Source organism: Leuciscus leuciscus, assembly GCF_965113295.1.
Source record: "Leuciscus leuciscus genome assembly, chromosome: 23".
Classification (NCBI taxonomy): Eukaryota; Metazoa; Chordata; class Actinopteri; order Cypriniformes; family Leuciscidae; genus Leuciscus; species Leuciscus leuciscus.
The window spans coordinates 30,329,851-30,341,937 of record NC_138747.1 but is presented as its reverse complement, the minus strand read 5'-3'; the positions used below and the strand labels follow the sequence as shown (position 1 = coordinate 30,341,937).

The 12,087-nt window shown below is 39.1% G+C and overlaps 1 protein-coding gene and 1 long non-coding RNA gene across 3 annotated transcripts in view; both read left to right on the top strand.

Annotated features, from left to right (window-relative positions):
* LOC309487563 overlaps positions 1–12,087 on the top strand; it is a 76,982-nt gene that overhangs the window by 53,737 nt on the left and 11,158 nt on the right. The window lies entirely within an intron of this gene.
* On the top strand, positions 5,456–11,620 carry hoxc6b (homeobox C6b). Of its 2 annotated transcripts, XM_082155294.1 has the most exons (3): positions 5,456–6,111; positions 7,286–10,257; positions 10,652–11,620. In XM_082155294.1, the coding sequence occupies exons 2-3, from the start codon at positions 9,864–9,866 to the stop codon at positions 10,954–10,956; spliced, it is 699 nt and encodes a 232-aa protein (XP_082011420.1). In that variant the 5' UTR covers positions 5,456–6,111; positions 7,286–9,863; the 3' UTR covers positions 10,957–11,620. The 2 variants fall into 2 exon arrangements, with proteins under 2 accessions (XP_082011420.1, XP_082011419.1); XM_082155293.1 differs by lacking the exon at positions 5,456–6,111 and having other exon boundaries at positions 7,143–10,257.

The following is a 12,087-nucleotide window of genomic DNA, read 5'->3' as shown; positions in this document are numbered from 1 at the left end:
ATTTGATTGATTTATTCAAAAACAAGGCAAGGATAGGCTACTAAATGAAAATGTTTATTAATGTAATGTGACAGCACATCCTTATTTTATATTTTCCTAATGTCTTGTACCGTTAAACATGTTATCACGTGGATGAGTATGCATATGCAAATTATATGCAGATGAGGATATGCATAGTAAAACTAGGCTTCATGTGTGCACAATCTTCCGCTGACTGGGATTTATAAAGTGAATTCTGCGCAGGTTCTGGCGTACGAACGGTTTTATAAGTCTGAATATTTTTTGCCATACGCGGACATACACTTTTAGTAAGGATCCTATGCAAATTTTATAAATGAGACCCGAGGGCTGTACACTCTTTAGTTGGTAACACTGTTCCTAGCTGAGTAACTATACAATAGCTAATATTTTATGAACTATGACATTGAATTAGGAGATAAGTTGATCATGCAATCATTTTAATTATACAATCCAGTAGAAAAACGGGCAAATTGGTCAACCACCAGACTGTCTCAAACATCCATCACATGCCTTGGGAACATTCACCTGTTAAATCAATACTCCTTGGTAGTAGTAGTTTGGTAGAACAATCAGCACTTGTTAGGTCTATACACATCTCTCTTTGATACTACGGCTGCAACTAACGATTATTTATTTTGTCGATTTTTTTCTTGATTAATCAATTAGATGTTTGGTCTATAAAATGTTGTAAAATTTGTATAAGGTTGATCAGTGTTTTCTTAATAATTCTGTACTTCTACAATGTATGCTGGACCCCCTCAAGGTGCTGCAAGTCGATGAACCCTCATCAGCCCAAGTTGAACCTCCAACTGGACCCCCAATGGTCACGCCCGATCCCAGGGTAACAGTGGCCCTGTTTCATCCCCCAGCAACTCCAACTGGACCCCTCAATGGTCACGCCAGATCCCAGGGTAACAGTGGCCCTGCTTCATCCCCCAGCAACTCCAACTAGACCCTCAATGGTCACGCCCGATCCCAGGGTAACAGTGGCCCTGCTTCATCCCCCAGCAACTCCAACTAGACCCTCAATGGTCACGCCCGATCCCAGGGTAACAGTGGCCCTGTTTCATCCCCCAGCAACTCCAACTGGACCCTCAATGGTCACGCCAGATCCCAGGGTAACAGTGGCCCTGCTTCATCCCCCAGCAACTCCAACTGGACCCTCAATGGTCACGCCAGATCCCAGGGTAACAGTGGCCCTGCTTCATCCCCCAGCAACTCCAACTGGACCCTCAATGGTCACGCCAGATCCCAGGGTAACAGTTAGCCCTGCTTCATCCCCCAGCAACTCCAACTGGACCCTCAATGGTCACGCCAGATCCCAGGGTAACAGTGGCCCTGCTTCTTCCCCCGGCAACTCCAACTGGACCCTCAATGGTCACGCCAGATCCCAGGGTAACAGTGGCCCTGCTTCATCCCCCAGCAACTCCAACTGGACCCTCAATGGTCACGCCCGATCCCAGGGTAACAGTGGCCCTGTTTCATCCCCCAGCAACTCCAACTGGACCCTCAATGGTCACGCCAGATCCCAGGGTAACAGTGGCCCTGCTTCATCCCCCAGCAACTCCAACTGGACCCTCAATGGTCACGCCAGATCCCAGGGTAACAGTGGCCCTGCTTCATCCCCCAGCAACTCCAACTGGACCCTCAATGGTCACGCCAGATCCCAGGGTAACAGTGGCCCTGCTTCATCCCCCAGCAACTCCAACTGGACCCTCAATGGTCACGCCAGATCCCAGGGTAACAGTGGCCCTGCTTCTTCCCCCAGCAACTCCAACTGGACCCTCAATGGTCTCGCCAGATCCCAGGGTAACAGTGGCCCCGTTTCATCCCCCAGCAACTCAACTGGACCCTCAGTGGTCACGCCAGATCCCAGGGTAACAGTGGCCCCGTTTCATCCCCCAGCAACTCAACTGGACCCTCAATGGTCACGCCAGATCCCAGGGTAACAGTGGCCCTGCTTCTTCCCCCAGCAACTCCAACTGGACCCTCAATGGTCATGCCAGATCCCAGGGTAACAGTGGCCCTGCTTCATCCCCCAGCAACTCCAACTGGACCCTCAATGGTCACGCCAGATCCCAGGGTAACAGTGGCCCTGTTTCATCCCCCAGCAACTCTAACTGGACCCTCAATGGTCACGCCAGATCCCAGGGTAACAGTGGCCCTGCTTCTTCCCCCAGCAACTCCAACTGGACCCTCAATGGTCATGCCAGATCCCAGGGTAACAGTGGCCCTGCTTCATCCCCCAGCAACTCCAACTGGACCTTCAGCAGCCCTTTATTGGACCACCGAAGTCCACGATTGGACAGCCAGTATCACTATTAGGACCCTCAGCACACCATGCAACCCCACAGCAGCAATCCCAGCACCTGGGGAAAGGAACCCAATCCCCAGAAGGACCTTCGGCAGCCTCCCCAGTTTCTCTTGAAAAAGGTAAGCAGAAAAGGGGCCTATTTGAAGAGTATTGAAAATAAGTTGTAAGCCCCATAAAACCATACTCTTACTTTGTGCAATGTGAAACTGTAGACAAATTCAGAGTCCGGACATCCCTGCATTCAAAGCAGTTGGAATAGGGATTGCAGAAATGGGTATTAATATACAGTATATATATGTTATATATGTTTACATATGCCTGTGTTTGCCCATATTTTAGGACATTGTGTTTATTGGTGTTTTGGTGGCTTCTCATTAGGGGTGCACAGTATATTGACTCAATATCATTATCACAATATCACGTTGCGCAATATCATATTGAAAATGTTGCAGAAAATGTTACCTTGACAGTGTATGAGTGAAGAGAGAGAGACAGAAACGAAAAAAAAAGAAAAGTTTTGTTTTTATATATGTTTAAGAATATCGAAAATAATATAGTTTTCGCAGTATTCATGATCATGCAACCCTACTTCCCATACACTGTAAACCCAGATTTTGTTTCTAATTAAACTTACGAGTAATCATTACTTATTCTTTTATGTTTAGTAAAAACCTGCGATCATTACTAAACAACATTAGTTGTTTGTACTATTTAGCTGAAAGATTCATTGCACTAATCATGTTAAAGTCCGCGTGAACCGGAAGTTGCAAACGACTTTTCTCCAGTGCTGTGATGTATTTCCCAGTGAAAAGGAATATTGAACAGAGGGCAGGGTTTTACTCTCCATCTCTCGCTCATTACAGACTAACGATTTGAGGGGAGTGGTTAAGCGTTTCCCAACCTAAGTCCTCAAACCTACGTCATCAGGGAAGGTCCTCCAATGCAGAGGGGAGGGGCATTTTCAGATTTTGATTAAAGATTACGAAGCCAAACAATTTTTTTTTGTGTTTTAACTTGCACGGATTAATTGTTCACCACAAGACTAGTAAAATGCGCTAACAAAGTAAATACGGTCCATTTTGATTTCAGTTGGACTTTAAGCTGAGATAACTCGCTATGTTAAGCTTCTGAAAGGGAGGGGCGTGGCCTATTTAAACAGGTGACAGTGCGCAGAGTGCGCCATTTAAAGTTTGAACGGAAGAGTCGAACATTACCAGCTTAACTTATTACTAAACAGACTGACTTTATTTCTGTCAGACGTCTACAAAAAATCTTGTTGAGAATCAACAGAGGTTTAGATGTTGATTATTTATTGTTTCATTTGTAGTCACCATGATGGTGAAAGGTGTTGGCTTTAGTTGGTCTCTTGCCTTAGATGGTTAAACATTATAATTTCTCTGGCTGCTCTAACGGTGAGTCTAAAAGCTATAGCAAAAAGCCAAGAGTAAAGTGATCAATTGATTATAGCTGCCTATTGATGTTGTTATCAATAGAGATTATAAATCATTAAAGTCAGTAGCACCTCATATGATCTATACCTTAATCTCATAATGTCTGTGTTTTCAATTATAAAAGTGCTGTGATTATACAGCAGGAAATCCAACAGAATTGTATATGAATCTCAACAATGGTGACACTTGCAATGCATGCTGGGTACCCAATAGTAAACCTATTATCCTAAACCATGTTAATACAACATAACATGTTTAGTTTCAGCTTGTGTAAAAGGTTAGGGTTCCATGTTAATACAACTCAACATGTTTAGTTTCTGCTTGTGTAAAAACTAAAGTGGTATAAGGCAACGGGTTTCCACGCGATTTGCAAGTAAAGTCAACTAATTCGGGTTAAGAGTATAGACACTTTGATGGAAATTAATTTAGCAAGATCCACTGTCTATTCAAGGTTAAAAAGTTGTGAAATGATAGGCTATTTTCAGTTGTGATTACTTCACTGTGTTGACATTATTCCAGACTGACTGTAGTCCTTCAGTGGCTTAAGCCTGCTAACGGCAGAACCTGGTTCTCCTTAAAGGAATAATTCACCCATAATGCATTATTTATGTAACTAGTGCTCACCGTGTGCTGCCTTCAATCCCATGCCTGGGCCGGTTCTGCTCGGGTCTCCTCTACAGAGAGAGGAACATCCAGAGACTGACGCTCCATTTCTACAAAGTTCATGGAAAGACATTTTGACAATTGAAGTCCAGTCTTCCTTATAAACTGTGCCTAATTTTATGGCTCATGTGGTTGAAAAGCATGCAATATTTTGCAATTATTAAATGTTTCCCTGTAGTTAACAGATGGAGGTGGAAGGAGGCTGTCCAGCTCCCATAACAGTGCGGCCACATAAAAGGAAAGGTGTAAATCCAAACACTGGAATTGACATTAATTGTTTTGAGTCTTCATGAAGGCTGTATTTGTAAGTGGCTGTGGCCTGTTAGGTTTGGGCAATGTCCAAATGTGTGTGTTCATTTGTTTATTTAACTGTAGGGCTGAACAGTTCATCCAAATCTTATCAAAAGCGCGATATGGCCTTCTGCAATTTTCAAATCACAGGAGGTGCAATATTTGTTAAAGGCAAAATGTGTGTCAAAACACCATTTTAAATTAAATATGGTGGTGCTGCAGAGATGTCCTGGGGCCTACACATCATATTCTACAGTTTTAAGAAAACGTCTTTGTTAAAACTTTGGAAAAATCACACCATAATCATTTAAATGTTTTTCAATGAAAATGAGAATAATTATGTACAAATTATAATTCACTCCAATATCACAAATCATATCGCACGTATGGGAAAGTATGGAATTCGATTCGAGTAATTTCCAGGTCTGAATAAGTATGGAACAAAGAAAAGAGATTATTGAAAAATATTTGTTTCCAGACTATTGCCCCATTCCCTTTTCTAAAATATATAATTGAGATTTTCTAAATACAAATGGACAAATAAGTGTCCAGTTAGTGTTAACAGACAGTGCAACTGACACAGGATTTTGGATTTTGGATCAAACTGTAAAAGTGCTTTTGATTTTCACAGTCCAAAGCACATTAGTCTCTGCTGTGAGAAAGCGATCAACACCTCCCAGTCAGCACAATAGTGGAACCACATTTTTTAAATGTCAATATAAATGAACTTGTATAGCTACATAAATTAAAGAAAGCAAGTCTGAAGACTACAGTATGAGATTTTAGTTGCATTCATATACTAAGACTCTCAAGAAAAGTGGTCGTCCATGATAGAAAGAAGGCGCAACATTCTTGGCTGGTTGGTGACAAATTTACAGCTATGTAATAAAAGTTTACGACTTAGCCAAGCAAGGAATGGATTGGCTGTGCGAAGTCACATGGTGTCCTCTCCATGATAATGAACTTTATAATGTTGTCTCTGCGCCGATCATATTCGTTCCCCATCAAGCTGAACACGGAACATTAGTTGTTTAGTCTTACAACTGCAACAACGGTAATAATTTAGTTGACAGTCGTTTCTACCTCCTCTCCCTGCATCTGCTCTTCAAAGGTAAATAGTTTTAGTTTTGAAAGAAGTCGAGAGCGTTGTCTTTGCACTACTGGAAACAGGAATGGATTTTCAACAGATGTGGATGGATCATTATTTGAGAAGATGCTTGTTAATAAGCGCTCTCTCTCTCTCTCTCTCTCTCTCTCTCTCTCTCTCTCTCTCTCTCTCTCTCTCTCTCTCTCTCTCTCTCTCTCTCTCTCTCTCTCTCTCTCTCCTCGCGTCGCGTCTCGAGCTTCTCAGCGGATCCGTCACGAGGGTCGGTGAGTTTGTGCTTCTGCACTTTAATCAGACAGTTTGTAATTAACACACTCGCAAATACACTTGTAAGAGAAGTAAACGCCGATTTACATATAGGCCTGAGTCTCTTAGATATTTCAATAGCCTAAACAAAGAGATTATTTTTTCATAGAAAGAAATCTATTCGAAATCTATTTTAGTTTTAGAACACTAAAATACATCAGAATGAGAAGTAGCCTAAAGTACTAACTTCTCTTTGTAGACATTTCTGGCGGCAGCACTGCCATCTAGTGTTCATTCATTTATGATTCGTCCTCAGCGTTTATCTCCATTCATTTACGATACAATGTGGGGGAAAACCCATCAATTGGGTAATTCAATAAAGCTGGAATTGTCATAACCTGCCAACAAAATTGGATAAGACAAACGACATAATAGACAAAATATTAGGCCTTCATATATAGGCTTCTTGTTAAAAAAAATTCCCATTGATCCAAAATTGAGATATCAAAGGCTTCAAATACTAATGTTTGAATATAGCCAAGAAGAATTCCATGAATTTTAGAGAATTGTCTTTTTCTTAAAAAAAGAAGCTAAAGGCATAAATAAATAAATGCATCAATAAAAAATTCCAACCAAGCAATAGAATTCTAAGGATGTCCACAGACACAATGTAAGTGCATTAAATTATACATTTTTAAAAATATAACTTTTAAATCTGTAATATATTAATAGTAGGCTAGTTATCTGTAGTTAGTTAGCAACATCTGTGAATGAAGACATGTACAAATCATGTTTTAAAAAAAAAGAAGAAAAACAGCATTATTTGCTGGCGTCCAGGCATTCATTTCAAAAGGTCAAAAGGTCATCTGAAGGAAGCAGAATGATAGATTCACTATTTGCTATGTCATCGGTAGGCTACCTCCAAAATATTTCGATGTTTTGGATTAAATAAAAATAGTTTGAAGTTACATATTAAGATTATTAACTAATAATAAGTATTAAAAATATATATATAAAAAAAATTAAAATAAACTTTTTTTAATTTTGTAATTTTAAGTAATTTTGTACCTATTATCTACCACGTTTATTTTATTTAAACGTATCACGTATTTAGTGCATGTATCATCTTATTATTATAATTCCCCTTCTTATAATTAGAAGAATTTCTAATTCTTTTCTTTTTTTTCTTTCCAGGAAACAGAAGCTTAAGTTAGAGCCTATTGACTTCATTTCACTAATCAATGATCGCAACTGAACACACTCAGTGCAACAACTTACTAACATTAGGAGAATTGTCCAGTCTTTACACAATTGTTTCCAGTCCTGACGTATAATGCTCCAAAACCTGAAATAGTGTAAAGAAGAAACTAATAGCGGCTAGCCACCTCGTAAAATACTTACGAATTGATGTGAGATTGCGTTGAATATTCAGTGTTTAATACAAAAGATGTATATCTACTTTATATATACTTTACTTTTATTTTTTTAACAAGATTTACGGAATTAATGTTGTTTATAGTCATTTCGAAGCAAGTGTTAACAACGACAGCATTTGGACCGTTGTAAAGGCCAGCCAAGCCTAAAAGAACTGAAATAAAACACTTACTTGCACAAAACCACTCCACATTTCAACATGTCTTTTTCTTTAATTCCAATTTACTTTGCCCATTGAGAGCCAGTGAGAAATGTTGTGAAATATTGCTGTTTGAGTTAGGCACCTGTTGCCATGATTTCAATTTTAATAATTATAAGCAACATATATAAAAATGAATGTAGGCCTATAAACGGGCACTAATTAAATCATTATGAAAACGGCTGATTATCAGCGAAAAACAATCTGGAAAAACAATACGTTTCTCCATCTCCAATGATGACTAGCTGCGTTTAAAATGCTAGCTATCTTGCCTTTGTCAGCCCCTATTTAGCCTGTATTTTTTAAATTCATATTTCTTATATATAAATATGAATATGTTTGTTTAAGATTCCATGTTAGTTTACTCCCTGTTGTGAGTATTTCTTAAATATTACAGAAAAATATCAATAAATATTTCTGCTTCTTCCCTGTTCATTTGTTTAACATAACGTGATTTAAAAGTAAGATTAATTTGCTCTTGTTACGCTTTGAGAATATCACTGTGATAACAACCACAGTAAAAAGTAGTTACAGTTGTTAATTTACAATTATGTAAAATCAGAATAGAATAAAATCACTATAGGACAGGATCTTATTCAAGACTAATTTGCACAGTGCAAGCCAAATGTACAATTTGGTGTCATTTCCGTGTAAGAATACAGCATATGCATAGCTGCTAAAGCCAGTAAACCATGCCACTTGTTGCTTTTACGACTTTAATTGTTACAGGCGTTAAGGAATTCTTCTGCAGTAAAACCATAAAACACCCCTCTTTTAAACAACGGGTAAAGCCATTCGTTAAAGCGAAAATATAATGTAGCATACTGTACATCTTCACCTGATAGTGGATTCAGTTAGCCTACTCATTTATCTGATATGGGCAATTTTGGTTTAGGCCTAAAATGGTCAGAGATGCATGGATAAAATAAATAAAAAAATATTTTGAATTAAATTATTAATGGAACGCGTTTATTTTCCATGTAAATAGCATATCTAGATGAGCAAGAGCAAGATACATGCCGTTTATATTTGTTTAATGAAGGCTAATAGGCTAATCCATCTTACTATTACATTTGACATGTATGGTTTCGAAAGCCAACTTGTACATTTTCCTAACGCATCACTCAAGAAAAACAGTTGTTTTATAGGCTAAATCGACACTATATGGTTCAAAACGAATAAATGTCAGGAGGCCTATGTATGAAAATACTGTTTCTTTCTGTTCTATCTCTATTTCAAATGTTGTGGCTTTATCATTTATGTAATAATAAAAAAATACATAGAAACACAATGAAATGAATAACAATCACAGCTTGCACTCCTTACCTCGTTAAGCGTCTGGGGGAAATAATGTTAATCGATTTGTTCAACCAAACCAGTGAAGCGAGGGCTATTCACTAATTACGTAATTTTATTACTAAACCTTAATCTCATTTATCCTATAGGGGCAGAGGCTTGTGGACATAATTCTGTATTACAGGACATTACTTTGACGAGCCAGAAAAAAAGATATATAGGCCTTCCAATGATTTATACAGCTAAGCCACCCTCAAATTACTTAAGAAATGTTTGGAAAGTGTGTGTGTGTGTGTGTGTGTGTGTGTGTGTGTGTGTGTGTGTGTGTGTGTGTGTGTGTGTGTGTGTGTGTGTGTGTGTGTGTGTGTGTGTGTGTGTGTGTGTGTGTGTGTGTGTGTGTGTGTGTGTGTGTGTTTGAGAGAGAGAGAGAGAGAGAGAGAGAGAGAGAGAGAGCGAGAGAGATTGGAAGGGAGGGAGAGAGAGAAAGCTTGAGAGGAAAGAGAGAATCAATAATCAAATATCTCAATAAAAGGGGTGTTCGTGCGTTATGTTCCCTTCCCTACGCTGTTGTAACAGGGCAAAGAAAAGATATTCGTACTTTTATTGTTGCTTCCTGTATTTATTTATTTCTTATCGGAGTGGTCAGCTGATATTGTCATCTTGTCAATCTTATAGCGAAGATTTTGGATGAGTGCACATTCTCTGCTCGGGTTCTGAAATAGATTATAAAGTAAGTTATTTATAAAAGACGTGAAATAAGATATAGGTTGATAAGGATAAAGAGTGCGTGAGGGAAAAAGAGAAGGGAGTGAGAGAAAAAGTGGCGTGTAAAGGAAAGAAGGTATGAATTCCTATTTTACGAACCCGCCGCTCTCGTGCCATTTAAACGGTGGTCAAGAAGTTCTGTCCAATGTGACCCTGAGCTCGACAAACTATGACCCGGTCCGACACTTCTCTCCATATGGCGCGGCCGTGGCCCAAAACCGGATATACGCAAATCCGTTCTATTCGCCGCAAGAAAACGTGATGTTCGGGCCAAGCCGAGGACCGTACGAGTACGGGTCAAATGTGTTCTACCAGGACAAGGATGTGCTTCCTAGTTGCAGGCAAAGCCTTGGGCAAACACAGGGTTCATTGACCCAGGATTACGCTTCAGACCCAGGCAAGACTGCGTCTCAGGAACCGAAAGGAAATATTCAAATATATCCGTGGATGCAGCGGATGAACTCGCACAGTGGTGAGTAGACACAAAAGAGATATATTTAGTGCAGGACGGACCTGTTTGCTTTTACGACTGGGAACCCCACGTTTTATGACCCCATAAAGCACTGACGAAACTGTTTGTTGCCCTGCGATAAACGCGTTTGGTCGTCAGAGAAATTCCAACACGCTTTAGGCTTCCACTAACCAAATCTATTCAGTAGCCTAAGAGAATGCATAGACGTTAAGAATTAGGCAGAGAATGTTAAAATATCTAATTAGTAGAAAAGGGACTGTGAACTTATTTTTAGCTTGATGCATAGCCTATAATGCTCTTTACATTTACATTAGCCAGCCTATTTTTGAATATAGTTGTACAATATTTGGAGCCTTTTCTTCTGACTTTAACCAAATAATCTCTTTTCTAACAGGAGTTGGCTATGGGTCCGACAGACGGCGAGGTCGCCAAATCTATTCGCGATACCAAACTTTAGAACTAGAGAAGGAATTCCATTACAATCGTTATTTGACGAGACGCAGAAGAATCGAAATTGCCAATGCGTTGTGCCTGTCGGAACGCCAGATTAAGATATGGTTTCAGAACCGCCGGATGAAGTGGAAGAAGGAGAGCAATAATCTCACACCCGTCCTCAGTGACAGTGGCTCGGCAGGAGCTGGGCAGGACACGGACAAAGAAGAAGCAGGGGAAACATCCGAGAAAAACGAGCATAACTGACGGCCTTACCGCCCCAACATTCTACTAGGCTACCTGTCGAACTTTCATAATTTGCACAATTTATTAACACCAACAACTGTTACATTTAGTCAATTAAGTCGTGAAACGTGTTTTTCCTCTCCATTTATTCTTTCCCCAAAATTGTGGAAACCTGTTTAATGGCTATTATGAATCAAAGAAAGCTACCACTGGACAGAAAGCTGCAAACATTTTTATCCTCAGTGTATATTGATTTACCCTTTTTGGGATATTATTTTTTCTTTAAAAAGCATCTTTTTTTATTTTGATATCTTGGGTGATGGAAAGTGCATAAGGGGATGCAGACTTTGCTCAAACGCATTAAATTCCAAATATAAGGCTACAATAATTTTTAATAGTTCATTATCGTTTATTACCATACACTGTAAAATCGGTAATGGCAAGTATAGCCTACATTGTAAATGTTTGTAAATATATGAGATTCAGATTTGTGTAGCTTTCCTTACAATGTTCTGTTTTGTGCTTTTCTTTACTTTGTGCTTCGTTCTGTAAGAACCAAACGGTGTAAAAAGTATTCTCAGATCATTTTTCAAAACTTGGAATATTAGCTAACAAGCGATATGAATTAAATGTTTGAAAATCACGGAAAATATTATTCAATAAAGTTGAAATGAATGTAAAGATACCTGATTTCCTGTTAATTATTAAATAAGTCGTGTGCGCAACTTTGAAACATTAAAATGACAACAGAAACCAACCCTTAAATAACAAGATGAGATTGGCATCGAGATATGTATTCTGCCTTACTCCTACTGAGATGTTGTTAAAAAACATTTCTCCCAATTATCTTAGAAAATAAAACTTTTAATGATGTAACACATGGGCCAACACGATCATGTCCACTCATGATTACGCTTTAAAAACTTGTGATGGTTAATCTGCCAAACCGAGAGATTTTCATGCTGTGGTGAAAGTAGTGGTGTAAACTCAAGAAAACAGATGCACACATGAATAGCCTAAAGTTTAGTTTACAACATGCAGAATGATCGAAGGCAATAAAATAATCACAAGACAGGACGAATATTTAATATTTAACGTTAGTTTTACTTAAGCCCACCTTTTACCTTACAATCCCATTGAAACACGATACAA

What these genes read in the sequence shown, in the direction of transcription:
- hoxc6b (XM_082155294.1), top strand. Translation starts at nt 9,864, where the DNA reads ATGAATTCCTATTTTACGAACCCGCCGCTCTCGTGCCATTTAAACGGT. An exon ending in GCGGATGAACTCGCACAGTG is followed by an intron (nt 10,258 to 10,651) that starts GTGAGTAGACAC and finishes CTTTTCTAACAG; the next exon opens with GAGTTGGCTATGGGTCCGAC.